The sequence below is a fragment of the Larus michahellis genome, chromosome 6, assembly GCF_964199755.1.
Source record: "Larus michahellis chromosome 6, bLarMic1.1, whole genome shotgun sequence".
Lineage (NCBI taxonomy): Eukaryota > Metazoa > Chordata > Aves > Charadriiformes > Laridae > Larus > Larus michahellis.
The window spans coordinates 54,040,547-54,059,226 of record NC_133901.1 but is presented as its reverse complement, the minus strand read 5'-3'; the positions used below and the strand labels follow the sequence as shown (position 1 = coordinate 54,059,226).

At 48.1% G+C, this 18,680-nt stretch overlaps 1 protein-coding gene across 1 annotated transcript; it reads right to left on the bottom strand.

Annotated features, from left to right (window-relative positions):
- Positions 1 to 12,268: 12,268 nt before the first annotated feature.
- TMEM72 (transmembrane protein 72) lies at positions 12,269 to 18,397 on the bottom strand. The gene is made up of 5 exons (XM_074590764.1): positions 18,328 to 18,397; positions 14,286 to 14,352; positions 13,790 to 13,861; positions 12,914 to 13,053; positions 12,269 to 12,729 (listed from the first exon to the last, which is right to left on the bottom strand). Exons 1-5 carry the CDS (start codon positions 18,395 to 18,397, stop codon positions 12,269 to 12,271), a joined length of 810 nt encoding a protein of 269 aa, XP_074446865.1.
- Positions 18,398 to 18,680: the final 283 nt, after the last annotated feature.

The following is an 18,680-nucleotide window of genomic DNA, read 5'->3' as shown; positions in this document are numbered from 1 at the left end:
CACAGTCTCGCTCAGGTCATCCCGGCATCTTGAAATAACTGGTGTCCAGGTCTAACGAGTAGGACACTGAACCTTTCATCACTGTTGTGCGATTCCTCCCAAGTCATTTTGACCTCCAGGGCTTTTGTTTCCTTCCCATTGTCCAGCTGGCAACTCTGGCTATGAGGATTTTTTGTGCAGACTGTCCCTAGTACTTGTCTGAACAGTGTCTAAGGGATATTTCACTTCAAGCTGCATTCCTGTTAATCTGCATGAATATTCAGATAAGTAAATGAAAACTGTGGCTGAAATCCTTACTTTCGTGCCCTACGGGATGTCAGATTTTATTCATATGAGCCATAAATCCAGACATGTCCTTATTGCAAGTTGTATTGACAGAGGCTTATGAGAACGGACTACTGGAGATAAAGAAGTCACTGATGAGTTTTTGCTTTGAAAAACAGGAAGGACTATCTGAAAAAAATATTTAAACAGATTTTTAACATGCAGGTAGATTCTTGGAGCTAGCAATGCTTTAAAATTTTTGTTCAATTCTATAAGGATTCTGTGTTTAAAAAATTGTTCCCTGAGCATTTGATGTAGCAATACTGGTTTCCTGACAGTTTATACCTTGAAGCTGATGGCAAGCTCTGGTTAAACATTCCTAATGATTGAGGTATCTCTCTTGCTCTTCTGCTTCCTCTTTTAATCTCCTAACCATGCTGCAGTCTTTACTGGTCAGGACACTTCTAGTCTATCATCTTGTCTATTTGGGCATCTTTTTTTCATGAAAAATGCGAAGTAGTAATTATTTTGCAGAGGACTATGCTGCTATCAGTGAAAACTGTCCACAGGGCTCAAAATTTACCTGGCAACAGACAGACAGACAGACAAACAGACAGCATAATTTCCTAAGAATTGTTTCCTTAGGAAGGCAGCTTAACCATTCCCCCTTGAGATTTTGAATAAAATCACTGTATGGTTCTCTGCTGTTGCTGGATTACTCTTGGCTTCATGTTTTGAAAAGGGATTGTGCAATTGCAAAACGAAATAATCTTTTTATACTAGCAGAATTTTCAAATTACAAAGACAAGTATAAGTATTTTGCAGAATAGTATTTTTCATATTATTTTTCTGATATTATAAACCCTCCAATGACAGACTCAGCCTTAGCCTTATGGGTAACGTGCAGCGTAAAACTTGTATGTGGTGCATACACTGGGTACCTTCCTTTTTCATTTCATAAGAAAACATTTGTTTTCCACAGAAGGCACCAGCTTAGGAAGCGCCCTGAAGTGAATGCCATTCCTTTCTGTACAGCTGTCCATGGCTCAGTTTCAACAAGGGCGGAACTGAAATTAGACCTGTTCGGAGAAAACCTCATAAGGCTCACCAGAAAATGGACAGGAGGTCCCTGTCTCCAAGGGTTTTGGCATGCACATGGAAAGACACATTAACATTTTGCATAGTGCGAATTCTCACCTGGCATGTTCAACAGACTGTACAGAAGTGAACCATGTCACCATGTCAGGTCCTTGTCACACCTTGTCTCCTAGCATGGCACACTGAGGAGAAGCATTGGGATGATCTGTGGAAGGAGCCAGCCTTCCCTTCGCCACTGCAGGATTGCCTAGCTCAGTAGATCTCCCACATGATGCCTTCCCCACGCGTGACGACTTTCCCATGTGATATGCCTTCCCCATGCTGTTTGCTGCCACCAGCGCCAGGGATGGGGAGCAGCATCAGGGCCAGGTCAGTTCTGAGATGGCTTCTGTGGCCACTGGTCTGTAATTTTCATTTGGGACTGCAGAGAATTACAGGCTTGGAGTTTGTTTATTTATTAGAAATTAAAATCAAAGGCAGAGGTAGATAATTGCTTACGGCAAACCGACTTCTCTACGTGGTACACCAGCTGTCAACTACTAGTGGGTGAAATTATAAACACAGGTTGTATGTTCATACAGGGTGTGCACGCGCAACCCTTTACTCACAATGTCTACTTTTTTCCTTAAATGGCAACTCACCTCAGAGTTTTGGGGAAATCTTGGGGAAATTATTTTTTGCAGAATCACAGAATTTCAGCCACTAATCTGTCTGCTTTACTTTAAACTTTGACCACTGCTACATTTGGGACACTGGACAAAGAAAAGGAGTGTAGCAAGATAAGGCGCTACACAAGGCGCCAGCAATCAGTCCGTGGATCCACCAACAGAATGTAACCAAACATGGGGTTTGGTGCTGTTTGAGATGTCCTTGGGCATCCTGCCTACCTCTGGGATTTATCCTAGGCTTTGTGTGTATCCATTTTGGCTGAACCAGTTTTTTGCTGGATCATTTCTGGAGGGTGTGAAGTGTTTTATCCTTATCGGTTAAAGATCACTTTATTTATGAAAATACTAGTAAAATAACAAAGACTGGATTTGCCAGTATCCTTCACTTGGTTTATGCAAAGCAGCAGTCAGATTTTCAGATGCAGAAGAAGCTTTCCATCTATGACGCCTGATGGCATAAATTGGTTAAACTTGTGGGCATCTGTTTTCTGCAAAATGTTCACTATTGGTTGCTGAGCATTATAGGGAAAAAAAGGATGAATGAAAAGTAGGATGGAGTTTACGAGAGGAATTCTAAGCAGTTTTTCCTTTCACAAGTGATGCAGACTAGCCAGTTCTCTGCATTCAAAGCCATGCACGAGTTCTCCAGGATTACCAGGAGCTCCCAGTTTTCAAGACTTTTCTCTCTGACTGAGGCATCTCTTGGAACAGGAGCTGATGTCTGATATCCTCACATGACTCCAGGAGCAGCAGTTCTAATGGAAATGCCAACCAACCTTTCAATAAAATCTTAGTAAATTTATAAATTTATAACACCATTATAATTCAAATTATGGCTTTTCACAGCTACTGCAAGCATGACAAGTATTAGTACGAGCATAGAGGGTTTGATATTATCCTTGGACTTCAGAATACTTGATCGGTAATTTCATAGTTTTTCATCCAGTTCTTTGATGTTGTGCTGGTTAGAGAGTTTTTTGAATTTTTTTTGATTTTTTTTCTCATTACTGATATATTTGGTTTTGGTATTAACTCTGTTGGTGAGGCTACTTTATGCCCAGGCTTTTCTAGTCATGGTATGTTTCCTTACAAGTAACAGGCCATTGCACTTGCACAGATCCGTACAACACGGAGGGAGCGTGTGTAACTGCAAAGCATGTGCTGCAGAGATTAGCTCTCGTAGCGTGCTAGTCCCAGAGGGCTTGCTGCCTTTGAAACATCAAATGCACTATGCGTCAGCCACCCAGCATGCACTCATGCATTTCTGTCTGGGAAATCACAGCCAGAAATAGTGTAACTGCACCTAATTGGAGACAATCATCCTGATATTTCCCATCAAAGCAATGTGGATTTACTGGAGGGACACAAAATGCAATAGCAGGCTTTTACTATGCAATGCACATTTGTCTTGTTTATTAGTAATAGGTAGGGGAAATCATTTAGGATGAACCTGGTTTGCCTAAACGCAATTGTAGCATGAAGAGGTGTGGTATCTCCTGTATGAGCTGAGGAAAAGCTGGTTAGCTGCAATCACGATGCTATAAGAATGTGCCATTCCCATACACACCCTGGTGCGCCACGTCTCTGAGTCCCATCCAGTCACCTCCATCTGCATGGTGGTGCACGTTGTCCCGTTGTTCCTCCCACGAAACCACACAGCTGTGCTGCAAGAAGCAGCGTATTGCACAACGTGTTCAAACCATCTCAGAATTAAAAAGCTGATGGAAAAGTTATACAGGGTAATTAATTATCATGTATCCACATGTTTGCTTATGTTTGCTATGTGTTTACTTTTTTTCAGTCTGCCTTCTGGTCTTTGAAGGGGAAGGAACCACTCCTAATATATGTGACAATTGCAGTTCCAAATTCAACCATATGTTGCCATACTTCTGCTCAGGATGAATGAAACAAATCTTCATTTACCCTCTTCTTGTTCACGAGGTGAGGCCAGCTGGTAACCTAGCCAGTCTCCTGTCCTTTGTCTACTCTTCTGTTCTTCAGTCTTTTCAGTCCTGTCAATGTTCTCTACTCACAGACGTGGGAAAAAATGTGCATTTGAGAAAGTACCATAATTTTAAAACAGAATCACTAACTTACCTTTGGACTTCAGCCCTGGTCCATCAATGAAGAGCCCTCAGCAATTCCACATTTCTAGTAGTGGCAACTTGAAATTATACCTACATTGGAATTACATTTCTATTGGAAAGCTAAATCTATTCCTTTCCATTCCAGTCTAGTCTAATCTAGTCTAGTCCATTCCATCTACTGTATTCCCTGATCCATGTATTCTCCTGAAAATCAATATATTCTTTCTTATAGAAGAGACTACAATGCAACCTGCTGTCTCAGGTCTTTTTCTGAATGTCGGCCATGTATAGTAGATGTGATTTCGGAGATGTTGCCCATAAAACAATTCCCTGACTCCTTTTCGTGCACGTCCATTTGTAAGTGATTCATCCAAGGCAGAGTAAATTTATAGACTTGGGAACTGAGAAGCTTCTTATGACTACCTTGAATAAATCAGATTTTAAACATGATTAGATAGATCAAATGAAATATAAACCACAGTGTAGTTAAACAGAAATTCTACTTGGCTTCAGTGCAACAACTTCTTAGCAGCTATCCTGTGCAGGTATACTGTATCTTTCATCTTAGTAACTACAGAATTAAAAAACATTGAGACTGCCAAAAGAAATGAATGTTTTCAGAAATATGATTTATCTTTCAATTTCTAATTACTGTTACATGAAATGTCTGCAAAACTTGATTACAAATTATTGTTAATGATTTTCCACTTGAGAGTGGCATCGATTGCATCCCATTCAACTTGTAGTTTTCACTGTGCTTGCCTGAGATGTACAATCTGTTTAAGCAAGAAAAAAACCCCATCTGAGTGCCAGTAAAATGAGAGTTACAGTCTTATACAAAAGGTTTAAGACATTGCTTAAGCTGATTTTTCTTCCACTTTTTTATTGTTTTACTGACTTAGCTGTTTGTGGGGCAATAACTCCAGTAATTACTTTTGTCAACCAAACTATTGAGTAACAAAACTAAGCTTTGGCATGGTAGCCCCATGCAGACCTGGGTGGCTGTATGAGCGTTTCACAAGTGTCAGCCACACAAGAGTGGAAACCATGGAAAACGCCAGGGAGGGCAGGCAGCTGGAGCCAAACTCTGGGTATTTCTCTGCTGTCATTTGAAGTTTTAAGCAAGTAACAAGAAAGGAGAGAGCCTGGGCAGAATGGCATGCAGGACATTGTTTCAGGGCAGACCCAGTTCAGTGGCTGCACTAACATTTCCATGGCAATATAAATTCTGGATGGTATGTTTTCCTTTGTCTGGTAGTTTGTATCGCATGATCTGCCGTGATACCTTTTCTAAAAACGCAGTGTTCATTATTGATGGAGTAACTCACACATGTGGTGCTGTTTCAGAGAAGACCAAAGCTGTAATTAATGAGTTTGGGGCATTCTTAATTGTGGCTGCAGGACACAAAACAAAAAAATATTTTGCCATTTTGTGCCACCTTTTCCATGGTTGAAAGTGCTGTGTAAGTGGAAAACAAAGGCACACAGTAACAGCAACTTTATGAATAATGTCAGGTTACGAAAGCTAAAGATAATTTGTATTTATAACTATCTGATAAATACATGAGCAGAGGGACTATGTTGTGCTTTTGTGTGGAGTTTTGATTTAAAAGGAATCAGCTTGAATGAGGGAATGTTTGTGCCTGTGACTACCAGTTGGAAGTGAAGAAATCATAAAACAAGTTAGCATGGGGTTGAAAAAATAATTATAGCATAAATGTGATAGTTTAGTACTGGATAAGAGCCAGGAGAAATAATGACAACAGCAGAGCCTTCTCCATTTCCTAACCAGTCAGCAGGAATTTGTTTGCAATTTCCTTCTTATGGCACTTCCACATGAGAGATGTTGACAGTAAGATTGTCATATTTTTACACTGTGACCACATGCAGTCCCAATGTGAAACACATAACATGTCTTTTGCTGGAGAAGATGCTTTGACTTCCATTTATGCAGCTGATGATTTCTTCCAAGCTTGCAGATGCTTGCATGAGAAACAGATGCTGAGAGGGAATAATAATTAATTTGAGAGGAATAAGGTGGAATTCACTTTCATGCCTGGGCTTGGGTTTTTCAGAGGAAGGTGCGGCTAAAAGGTATAATTTCCTTCCCAAGCCCTGCCCCTCAAGAACCTCTCTGGTCAAGCTTCCATGCTGTGCTGCTACAAATATATACGCCCAGGGAGGAGTTCAGGTTGCTAGCTTCGCCCACCGGATCTGGGAGCATGGGAAGGATCTGAGTGTTGTAATACACCTACACCTTCATAGGCAGCCTCAGCCTTCCTGAGCACGTGAAATGGAGACGGGGGTCTGCAGCGTGGCATAAAGTGGGATGTGGCCCCTTCAGCTGAGGCAGGCTTGCTCCCATGCTGGGGACTGTCTCCTCTACAGGCACATCAGGGAAACAGGGAACCAAGAATGTGGACAAAGCTTGAAATGGAGAAATGTAGTGCTACTATATCAAATTCAAAAGCAATGTCACTGCACCAAATTCCCCTCGAGAATTCTCCTTGAGTGTGACCGAGGGAGTAACCAATGTAGAAGAGCTTCTTCAGCTCAGTTTTGTGCACAGTAAAGCTCTTTTTGTATACTTCTGTTTTCTCATGCTATTGAAGGAAGTGACACAGCCTAGCACAAAACCTTACTGAAAAAAACACAAACTTGCTTTTTCATGGTGCAAAATTTGTAGCGCATCAGCAGGCATCAAGAATTGGAAGGTGAGCTTTGCCCAAAAACAACAGAAAAACTGAACAAGTTAGTTAGGGCTGCCATATAGCCTCCTTTCACCGGGTTTGTCTCCTGTGCCTGCTGCCTTCTTTCCTTCTAGGCACAATTTGCTAGGTGTTGCCTCTCTCTGCTGTGTTGAAAGGCTCACCCAAATCAGCAGCTGCGAGCCTGGCTCTCCAGGGAGCTCAGGTGCAGGCGCAGCGGGCGATGCACCAGCCAGGGAGCAGGGTGCCAGCAGGGAGCTGGGGGCTGGTAAGCAAGGTTGGGCACCCGGGTGAATACCAAACCCAGCCCCTCCTACAGGGCAGTTTTGGAGGGGGAGGTGGTGGAAGGAGAGTTAGGGCAGGGGGGAACCGTGCAATCACATCACAGTATGTAATTTTGTTTAGCGTGAATCGATCAGCATGAGATCTTTTCTTAAATAGCTCTTCTGAATGAGGCCAGCTCTGGTCTGGAAAAGGTTGGGGTGAAGGAGAAACTGGGTTGAAGGAAGAGATGGAAGGGGGATGGGGATTAGTGTTATGATGCTCTTCACAGCTTCCTCCTGTGCTGTATGAAGTCCCTTATAGGTATAGGCTGGGGTGAGGAAGAGCTGCCAGGAAACACTACTCCTCTTTTTTTTGGTTGTTTTTTTTTTTGTTTTTTTTTTTTTGTTTTTTGTCTCAGGTATAGATTCCCTATATTACATGTGATCCAAAGACCTGTGTTGGGAAATCAAGTTCCTGGTATTTCGCATAGAGCCTCCAAGCAGGGTTCAATAAAGTCACATGCTGAGTGAATAGCTGCCTAGAATTAGTTTCCTGAAGGTACCTTAATCATTCACTAGGATGTAACCTAAGTGCAGTCATTTCACCAGTGGTATACAAGCTCCTGTACGGCAGCTGGAAGACAGATTCCTGCTTTTGCTCACGCCATGCCGAGACGATAAGGGAGCTGACAGTCCCAAGGAATCCCAGGCAGGTTTGGGATACGATTTCTGGTTCCTGTAACTTCTTGCACAGCACAAAATGCAGGAGTCCAGCCAAAACAGAACCTGCATTTCTGGTCCAGCACATGGGAGAATCTCCTGAATGGGATGGGAGATGGTACAGGGCTGAGGAGTGGTAGTGTTGCAGGTGTGTGGGCATGCAGCTTTTGTAATCAAGTGGAGACAGGTCCTCTCCTGCATGTGGACATGACTCGATATTGAATTAGGAGCTGCTCATGACAGTGATGTTAATACCAGTCTTTGCTGCTGCAAGTGTTGCACATGCAGCTGGGCATTTCTGATTTCGAGTACTGACACTGCAGAAACTGAATATTACATTTTCCTCTCTAAATATACTTTATTTTCCTAACACTGCTGTTGTATGGATAAAACATTCATATCCTGGTTTTGAACAGGGAGCAGTGCTCAGAGAAACTGGGGTGCAGAGTCCCCAGGGAGAGGCAGGGAGTTTGGAGGATGGGAGAACTGTGGTGGGGCAGGTCGTGCGCCCGCCTTTGGGCTGGGCAGCAGCTACTCCTACTAGTGTGCACTGGAGGCAGAGGGGAATTGTAACTGAAGCCTGCACTGAAATCTATTTTTGCCATCCTATAAAAGTTAAAATGGAGTAATTGTTTGCAACAGTGGTTCACCAAGTTGGCTGTCAAGCAGCACTGTAGAGTGTTTCCAATGCGTATGTACATGCAAAGCAGGCAAATTTTTTCCTCACACAGGGAAATCTTTGCAAGAAATTTTGAAGAAAACTATTTCTGCCAGGATTACCTCACAGAGTTTCACCTTACGCATATATTTCTTTTGGATGATTCATCTTGTTTCCTTTCAGTGTGTGAATCCATAGGAGTTTATAGCTTTATACATTCAGCTCTAGCTCAGTGGCTTAATCTCAATGGATTAGCTGTATCATGAATTAACTGTAACACAGGCAAAAATTACATAGCAACGTTCATCTGGTGCCGTGTGAATTTACAGTTCAGGAAGCTCAAATTCAGCTATTACTGCACTGCACATTTAATAGTGTCAAGTTCTTCCTCTTTTTCTTTTCCTGCAATTACCCCGCATATATGAGAGTTTTCATATACAGGCCCCCCAACAGCATCTCTGGTGCTTTCAGTAGCCCCTGGGACATCCCTCACAGCTAAATGTAGGGACAGGGGCCAACACAAAAGTGCACACTAGAGCAAATAATCTCTGAGGCCTCTGCAAAGTCATCTGACACCCCCTGAGGCTGAACGTTTCCTTTGCACTGGGATTTTAAAGAAAGCTTGAGGCTGCACTTCTTGAAGCAGTTGAGTTGCTCTAACAGCCTGCTGCCTCTGAAAGGGCTGCTTTTATCCCCCATCCCTCCCATTTTGTGGCTGGCCCTTCCTTCCGTGAATTTATTTGGCTCATTATCCCAGAAGATAGCCACCAGCTTTCTTTTTCCTAATTATTTTCCCTTTGAGCTAACGAGCTGTGTCAGCCAATGGAGCTGGCAGATAGCACCAGGGGTGGGATGAGTGGTGAGGAGCAGAGCGGGGATGTACAAACAGACTTCTTGGCAGGGGCAGCCCTGGGAGCAGCTCAGCCCCCGTGGCAGGAGAGCACCCGTATGCTGCTGTTTGGGGCACAGACCGGCTGCCTCTGGAGCATCCTGCTCCCAGCTCTGTGGTCCCAGCACTTCCCTGGCACTGGTGCAGGCTCTTGGCAGACTCCAGGGTGAGCCAGCCGTGGACCTTAACTGAACAGACAATTTAATACCACAGAAAAGATGAGCAGCTTTTTTCCAGCCGTCATCTGCTGAGCCTGCTAGCTGTGAGGCTGGAGAGGAGCCAGGCCAATACAAGGAAGCAGGCAAGAAAAGCAGCCAGGTCCAGTGCTGCCTCCAGGAAGGCTGAACAACCACCTCGCCTGTAGCTTCCCCCCATCTGGCTTCCTAAGGGAAATCTATGCCAGACTTCAAAAGATGAACCTAAAAGCTGAAATAGCTAATTCTGCAGACGCTAACTATTACAAACTCATTTTATACACTTCGCAGAGCAATGAAATTTGCTCCCCATGCACATCAAGGCGTGGCAGGTGCTCTGACCTCGTTACTTCTCCCCTTGCCCTGCTGCCCCACCAGTACGAAGTCTGGGGCTGATTGAGCCAGGGCTGAAGGATAACGTTTGTCGCAGAGCAGCTCTCCCCACCCAGGCTGCCCTGGAGCTTTGCTCAGGGCTAGAGAGGAGGCTGTAGAAATGTGGTTTTTCTCTCATCAGCAGATCGCTTGATCTATTGGGAGCAGTGCCTTTTCAACAAACCTTATCTCCGTGTGTGTAATTAATTATGCAAAGTTCAAAGAAGAGCCTTGGATGATGCAGAAAGCTGAGCTTGCTTATGAGAGCAGGTCTGTTAGCAGAGCGCAGCCTTTTGGGGCGGAGTTGGCAAGGGGGGGTACCTTGTTAGTATGTCTGGGTCAGGACCTTTGTTGATGCAGGTATGCTGTATGGCCACCAACTTTAGAATAAAATAGCTTTATTTTTATTTCTTAATGTGATGAATACACCAGCTTGAGGGTGGAGCTGTGGCTTGATCACGGGCTTGCGGCTATCAGTTGTGCAGTGTTAGGCTGTAAAAATGGGCACAATTTTCTGAAGACGTTTTTGCAGGTGCAAAACCACCCTAAAGGCAGGTGTGTACGTGACTCTTCCCCAGCATTCATTTATGGGGTGGTAGTTTAATTTGTGCAGCCAGGAGATCTCTAATCCATATATCATGTTTAGAACAAGTTGATACCAGCTATCATTTTAAATGTTGGTGATGCAACAAAAAGCTTTTGGGTTGTAGGAATGATAAGCGTGTGCAATCATTCAGAAGCTTCTCTTGTGGACAGTTTCATTATTAAACACAGGCAATCAAACACTGAGAGTCAATATCTTCCCCATCCATCCCCCAGATTAGGAGTCACTTAGAAAGAGTTTATTAAAAAGTAGCATTGGGTTCTTATCTCAATTGCATTCTGATTTTTGAACACTTACACTTCACATTTTCACACTGCAAACTACTCTGCTTTCCTAAATGAACAAGGTGTTTGTGACTCAGAGAGCTGAGATTTTAAAAAGAAGAAATAATGTATTTCCAAGAAAAACAGCCAGCCCCACCAGCTTCTACCTTATAAACAGTTTAAGCAGGTCTCAGGGATCTTCTCTCCTTACCACCACCTCACCCCAATGCTTGTGTGTCTGTCTCAGAGCAGTTGCAAGTCTTCATGCCAGCAGCGGTGACAGTGCAGCCTCATGTGCTGTGTCCGAGAAAATCCAGCCACCTGAGCTCTTTCCCATCTGCAGCCAAAAGAGTTGCTTGATGCTGCTGAGAGGGTCTTGGTGATGACATCTCCAGGCACGGATGGCATTTGCCACCTGGAAGCAGAAAGTCTTGGTCCTCAGGTGGGAGAGTGCCAAGGAGACGAGTTGAACAGGAGAGAAATGCTTGATTATAGGTGAATGGTCCTTAAAGGGCAGAATATATGGTAGGATTAAGCCAGAAGTGAAGGGTTAAGGGAAGAGCTGGCATGGAGGGGCCGGGGGGGGGACAGAATTGTAACTTTATTATTGCCTTTGCCCTCTGGAGCCCATAATTAACACATAGAGGGAGTTACACGTGGTCTGCTGTGCCAAGGCGGTGCTGGACCTCATGACCCGAGTTGCTACATCATTCCAAAGCTCTTCTAACCCAAGAGGCTTGTCCGGGCAGGGGACACCAGGAAAACCCTGGGTCCTCCCTGCTCCTGCATAGATATCCCCAAGGTCAGAGGTGATTTCCCTGCTGGGCTCAGAGCATGTCTCAGGGGAGGGCACTTCACGGGTGCTAGCCCCAGGGGCGTGCTTGGTCTCAGCACACCTCTGAAATGACGTTTTGGATGCCCTGGGCCCGCTGCAGCCAGTGCAGATGCTGTGAGGGAACCTGCAGGCTGTGGTGCCCTGTGCTGGCTGTGTCCCAGCCCTGAGCACTTCCACACACAGCGAGGGCAGGAGGGAGAACGCTGCCCACGGCAGAGGCTGCTCCGGGGGCACGGCGGTCTACCCTCCTCCTGCTGCTGCTGCTGCCTCGTGGGAGGCCCACACCACAGCTGTGAAGTTAGGCAGGAGCAGTTGCTGTGATGTGTAGTGCCATAACAGAGGGTGACCCACACGTGAGGCCATGGGAGCAGAAACCTTACTGTGCTGGCACTACCCTGGCTGAACCCCCACCTGTCACCTGGGCACGGCGCTGCAGGGGCTGGGGACAGCCACTGGCTCTGTCACAAGGTGTGGGACCATGTAGTGCGAGCAGGCCCTCAAAAAGGGGGCTGACACAGTTGTCACCCTGGAGGCAGGGAGGGCAAGGAGGGCCGCCTCTCGGGGCCCCTCAGCTGCTAGAGTGGCAGGGAGAGATGCCAGGGGCAGGGGTAGCATGTCTGCCCTGTCCTTCCTCCTGCTGAGGGCTCAGAAGAGGCCTGTGGAGCTGAGGGGAGCGAGGATGACGGGGGCATCGGGAGGGGTGAGGATGGGTGTTGTGTCCGACGTCGTCTCTTCAGCCTCGCTCTCCACGTCCTCCAAGCTCTCGCTGACAGAGGGAATGATCTGCACCACCTTCTCCTGGAAGTGCACTTGCTTGCGTGGGGCCAATGGGGCCGCTGGTTGGGCAGGAGCTGCTGGAGCTGGGCTCCTGTCCTTGCTGCCCTTTAAGATGCTCTTCATGTGGCCCAGCAGCGAGCGGTGCTGGTCCCTCTGGGACCCATGGAAGGTGTAGGTCTGCTCAGTGTCACCAGCGATGGTTGGGGCTGCCACGGTGGCTGAAGGGTCCACGTACTGGCCCACCTGAGGATGTGTCTCTTTGTGCTCTGGGCTCTTCCTCCTCTTGCTCAGCAAGAAATAGGCCAGGGCAGTGAGCACCAGCATGGACCCTGGGGAGAAGGCCATGTTGGTTGAGGGTTGGGGCAAAGTGAAGAGCTCACCAAGCAGTGCTTGGTCCAGCTAGCTCAGTGGTCCCCACAATCGAAACACACCCCACACATCCCTGCCCTCTCAGGCCCCCAGCAGACCATGCTCCCATCCGCACTATTCCCCACCCTAGCACGGGCTCCTCACCAGGGATGGTGACGTGCCAGACAAGGACGGGATGCAGGAAGCAAGCCACCGATAGCAGTGTGTACCCCAGGAATTTCTGGAAGCTCCCCGGGCGTCTAGCTCGCTTCCAGCAGGCCTGTGCCAGGGAGTTGGGCTCATATCTGCAGAGAGAAACAGAGGTCTTTGTGGGATGGGGCACCAAGCACATGGCAAGAAGGTCTGGATTTAACAATCACCCATCTAAAGGTTCAGATCCTGGCTCTGGCATGCCAGGAAACCACTGTGTTTGTCAGGGAAGGTAAGCAAAGCCTGAGCCTCTCCGATGGCGGGAAGAGGCCAGGGGCTAGATCTGCCAGAGGTCAGCATCTCAGGCCCTCTCTCCTTGGTGCATTTGCTCACTGCAACCAGTTGAGTGCCCATTAGCTGGAGAAAGGCATTGCCTCTAAGCTTTTGAAGCAGGCCTTATGAGTTTATGATAAAAGACAGCAGAAAAGGGCTCAGCCTCTGAGAAGTACATAAGGATTTTCTGCTTTCTAACTTAAACTTCTGTGCTGTCTCTGGGAGGGAGCAGCAGCTCCCTTTGGGGATCTGGCTCTTCCTTCAACCGCGGCCCATTGTAGGGCTTCATAGTGGGTGTTAAGCAGGTGCTGCAGACCAGGCTTTGTCCTGCTGATGCTCAGCAAATAACGGCACAAGGCTGGGTTAAAACAGGTTTAGCTGGCTGTGGACATGGCCCCACTTACCTCCCCCCTGCCTGAGTGCACTTGCCATGGCAGTAGGGGCAGGACCTTTGGTTGGGCACTTGCAGCTCAGCTAGGTCTGGCGTTGCCTGTAAGGGGCAAATTGCCTTAGGGAAGTCCCACCAAGGCTGGAGAAGACTGGACAGGATCTACTCACGTGAAGCACATCTCCAGGAACAAACTGATAAAGAAGAAGCCTTCACAGACAGTAACTGCAACCCCTGAAAAACTGAAAGGTGGAGCTGTCAGGGTGGCAGAGCTGGGCTTGTGTATGCTCTCCAGGTGGCAGAAGGGGCATAGAGGGCCAGGATTTACTATACAGTTCACAGCAGAGTCTGTGTGCTGGGGTCTGGACACCCTCTGCTCAGATGGTTTGTGGAGAGCTCAAAGCCCTTCTGCCCCCAGAGGGTCAGCTTGCAGCCAGTGTCACCTCTGGCCTGCCTTAGTCTGCAGTAGCATGGGTGATGCCGTAGCATGACTTTCTCTAACAGAAATAGCTTACTTCTCTGAAACTTAGAGATGGAGATCTGAATTCCCCAAATCCTCGGACACTGCTCCCTGTTGCTGTTGCAGTCTAGTCTGGTGCTACATATGGTGGAGGGGTCGAACGAGTCACCCCCACTGTCTCTGATTCCAAGGGCAAAAATACTCACAGCAGATAGAAAGCCAGGCTTTTGAACTGTCCTCGCTGCAGCGTTTCTACGCCCACACCGATCAACACTAGAAAGAGAAGGCAGGAAAGATGCTGACTGCAGGGTTGGTTCCCAACTCCCCAGTGCCCCACCAGGCACCAGGAATAATGCCCCGGTTTCCACAGGGGCTGGTGAGGTGGCTCCTCCAGTGCTATGCAGCATGTTAGGACTGCCAGCACCAGTGATTCATGCTGACACACCAGCCCGAGGAGAGTCAGAGCTGAATGCTGGCCTTGACATACAGCCCAGAAACCCATCCCAGCTGCACCCCTGTCACAGCAGCCTTGCCACTGCGTGGGCAGGGGAGAGGTGCCTTGGGGATACCAGCTGGCCATGGAGAGCTGGGGTAGGTGAGCATCAGTGTCTCGTGTCCCTTCTACCCCCTGCCATGCCGCTTCATCACGGCTGCCACAGGGACTTCCCTTCCACTGCCCCATCCACCTCTGCCCCCTCCCTGTCTGGGGACCTCTCTGCCCAGGTCCCCCCAGCGCCTGCCAGCCCCTCTCCCCTGCCCTCCCTGCTTGCCCAGGCCTGCTGCACCCCACACATGGCCGCAGGGCAGCAGCAGGACAGGGGAACCGTGCCAGCTGCCTTCGCAAATGGCTGTAGCTGTAGCCATGGCATCAAGATCCTTTGCTAGCCAAACAGAAAAACATATAATGGGAGCAGGCAGATTAAAACCAGGGAATGAACGTCCATTCAGTGCCCCGGCCAGCACAGCACACTGGGGAGTCAGTTTAGGGGGGATTAAGAGTATTAGTGAGGCTAAAATCTTCCCTGGACTGGCCACTGGGGGCCAATAGCTTCAGGGGATGGAAAATTTTCTTCAACATCCTTCAGTTCCCCACAGGACTGTTTCCAAAATGGTGCAGAACCGAAGTGCCCTGCACCAGCTGCAGCAACCTGGTTGGTCGGTGACCAGCTGGTCACAGCACACAAGCACCACTGGTGTGGGGCTGCACGGAGCCCAGGTCTCATGGCCAGGGCATCGCTGTAGGCAGTCACCGCACTCCTGTCCGCACTCGGTGTCTACACATCTCACCAAGCAGTCCCTGCCCATCCACTGGTGCTCAGGAAGTTCACCACTGGTCCTGCTCATTGCATGCTGGCCAAGGCTTGAGGTGCCAGTTGGCTTTATTTACCTGAGCTGTGGTTTACCCAGCTGGAGAAGGGTACCAGGATCCCAAATGGGAATGCAGACCAGTGTCCATCAAGCCCACGAGGTGGGTGAATTCTGAGGGTCTGTGCCCGAGCACACAGCTCTCCTGTCCAGGCTGAACAAACCCCCTCTGTGGTCTCCCTGTGTCACCTGCAGCTGCTGGCCCCTGTCAGACAGGGGAATGCATGGGGCCCACAGGTTGCCCTCCTCCTTGGAGGCTGCCTCTCCAGCCTCGAGCAGGGGCATGGGGAAATCAGTTCCAGCAGGGGCTATGAAGCTGTGTGAGCTGTGTAATCCTACATGCAAAGTATTGTTCTTTGCTGTCTCGTGACTGAGAAGCCTTCTTTATAATCTTTCCTACAAATGTGGAATGGATTCATTCATCCATTCATTCCCTGCAGATGAATGCAGAATTCAACAGCTTGGCGGTTACGCTTGAGTCTGCTCTGGATGGGGAGGTTTCCTGATTTTGCACAGCTTCTGCTTTATCCACAAAGCTGTTTGGATGAAGAATCTGCAAGAAGCAAGGGCTGTTTCCGAGGTGTTTGTTTGGACTAGTTACTGCCTTGATTTGGATCTTATCCAAGCCATGTGGCTAAAGGCACATGATTAGGAATTAAATGGTTGAAAGCATAAGAATTAAGTATGGACTCTCTCCCTAGATGCAGAAATCACAAGGCCTCAAAATCTCTTAACTACAGAGATGCCCCAAACACTGTAGCGAATTGTGGGGCCGTTTGATCACTCTTCATGAGGCTCTGCCGATGGCGGCGATGTCGAATTTCTCACACGCAAGAAACCCTGTAGCCCCACAATTGCAGCCATTACGCTCCAAGATCCTGAGGGAAGGGGAGGTTTATTTTCTGTGGGTAACCTTCTGTGTTTGCAAGCAGTTTGCGCAGCTGGCCAGGCCTTCTCAGAATCAATTAGTGAGTCTGGTGCACTCTCCTCTCCCTTTCATATTTTTTTTTTTTCAAACAAAACCCACGGGATTCTCTTCTGCATGGTTTCCATTTCATGCAAAAACCTCACACACCTCATCAGGCACTGAACACTGCATCGAGCTGTTTTCTTAGTCCATTGAGACACATAGAGGAATAAAACACAGGCACCTCCCATTCTTCACCGGCCTTTTGGGAAAGTCAGGTGATACTGGGAATGCATCAGAGCTATGAAAAAGCGCAGAGAGAAATAGTGCAGCTGTCTATGCTCTGTGATGCTCAGCAGAGAGACTACCGCACTGCTCGTTTCAAGAACTACAGAAAGGTGCAGATGATGCAAAATGACTGAAAGAAAACAAGCAGTAGAGAGAGAAAGGGATTGTATTCCACTAAGACACTCCCAAATTGTAAGCTACTTTCAATTTTGCTGTTCTAGCTCTAGTTTTCCCATGGCAAAAAACTCATGTTTTCTCCCAGGAAGGTCTCTATGAGTTTCCTTGGAGCTTTAAGGGAGAATAAGACCAGCATGGGGCTGATGTGGGTCCAGGGGGATGGAGAAAGGAAGAGATTTACATTCACTGGTTGAAGCTGTGTCCCAGCTCCTATCTGTTGCAGTCTTATCATGATGTGCACTTATCTGCTGGGAGTTTGTATAAACTCAGAGACTCAGATTTCTGCCCGTTATCAGTCATTTAAAGCACATTCCAGAGCAGAGTCTCCAGTGTCCCAACTGGGCTTCAGGTGTCCCTGGGGACCTGTGCTCTCTTCAGCTGACCTGTGTGCTTTCTACTTTGCCCCTGACTTGAGCAAAGTGTCTCTCATGGCTGCAGTTGGTAAAGGAAATGAGAAGGTAGGAGGGCCTGCTGTGACCTACTCTGCAGTGTCTGAATCTGAAATTCCTGGGGGTCTGACACGGGAACCACAGGCACCCCCTCAAGTCACCTCTCCCCAGGAACCCCTGGTTCACACCTCTAGCCTTTAGGCAAATCAGGCACTTTGATCTCTGCTTTATTGATGGGGAAACTGAGGCAGACAGCACTGCCTGTCCTGTCCCATAACAATGAGTCAGCAGCAGTGCCAGACTGAACCCCTGAGCCCTCTGCGTTAGCTGTTTCGACACGTCCTGTCCTGAGATGCCCGATATGAGCGGGTTATTCACCACAGTTCAGTCCTTCTGGCTGCGATGCTCTGTCTGAGACAGCCGGCTCAAAACACCTGCATTTCACCTGAAACCAGGCACGCGGATGTGTCACCAAACCCAGAGGACGCTGGTCCCAAGCAGCCCCTGGCAGCGGGTGAGAGGACACAACTATCCAGGTGGGTGAATTTATGGTGTTTGTACTGCAGCTATAACCTGAACCGCTTCCTGAGCCTGATCCCTGACGGGTTGCTAGAGAGGCAGAGCAGCACTTTGCCAGTAGCTGTGCCACCATGGCTGGGACCTCTCCATCCTGCCTGGCACAGGACAACTCACTGCGCACAGCACAGGCTGCTCCTCCTTCATTTTCACAACCCATGGAGCAGCCTGGCAGTTTTGCGCAGCCATGAGTATTTTGCTTTTCAGTCTCATTCACATCTTGCCTGTGCCCATGTCTGTTCTTACAAGAATATAATTTAGTTTTCTTTTCCATTTGTGCTTTAGCTTGTTCTCTGCCATACTAAGTGCTGGCTGGCTCTTCCTTTTGGATGTCTCACTGTGCCTCCCACAGCATTCGGAAAGAGCCTGGCCAGACACCCAGCTCTCTCCCTCCCTGGGTCCCAAAGCAAAAGTGATTAAGTTTCCTTGTCCCCTTTGTAGGATGGGACAGGGGCTGCACCTGGCCAAAGGCAAGGAGACAGTTCAGGGGTCCCGACACCCGCTCAGCGCCTTTTAGTACCAAAGAAAAAGCGAGCTTGCTCTTACCTGCTGCGGTGGAGATGCCCAGCAATCGGCAGGTGTATTCCAGGGCACTCCAAAGCCCCTTGTGCCCCATGGTGAAGAGATGAAGATTGCGGTGCCGGCCAGGCAGAAGCTCCCTCTTCAGAGCTCCCACCTCAGGCGTAGTCCAGCAGCTCCCAGTTGTAGCCAGAGCCTCCCGTGCCTGGGACTAAGTGACCTTCCTGAAGGAAAGGGCAGTGGGTGCAGGACGGGCCACCTCCAGCAGGGCCTCCCAGGGAAGGGTGGTCGGAGAGCGAGCTGCCACCACAGGGAACCGGTCAGCACTGCTTCCCGCTGCTCCCGCCGGGGCTGCAGAGACTTGGCCTTTTCCTGCTTGC

Bases quoted from the DNA above. Each gene is read 5' to 3' on its own strand.
- TMEM72 (XM_074590764.1), bottom strand. From the start codon at position 18,397: ATGGGGCACAAGGGGCTTTGGAGTGCCCTGGAATACACCTGCCGATTG. The intron at 13,862-14,285 runs GTGAGTATTTTT...TCCACCTTTCAG, and splicing joins AGCCTGGCTTTCTATCTGCT to TTTTTCAGGGGTTGCAGTTA. The intron at 12,730-12,913 runs GTGAGGAGCCCG...CCTTCTCCCCAG, and splicing joins CTGGCACGTCACCATCCCTG to GGTCCATGCTGGTGCTCACT.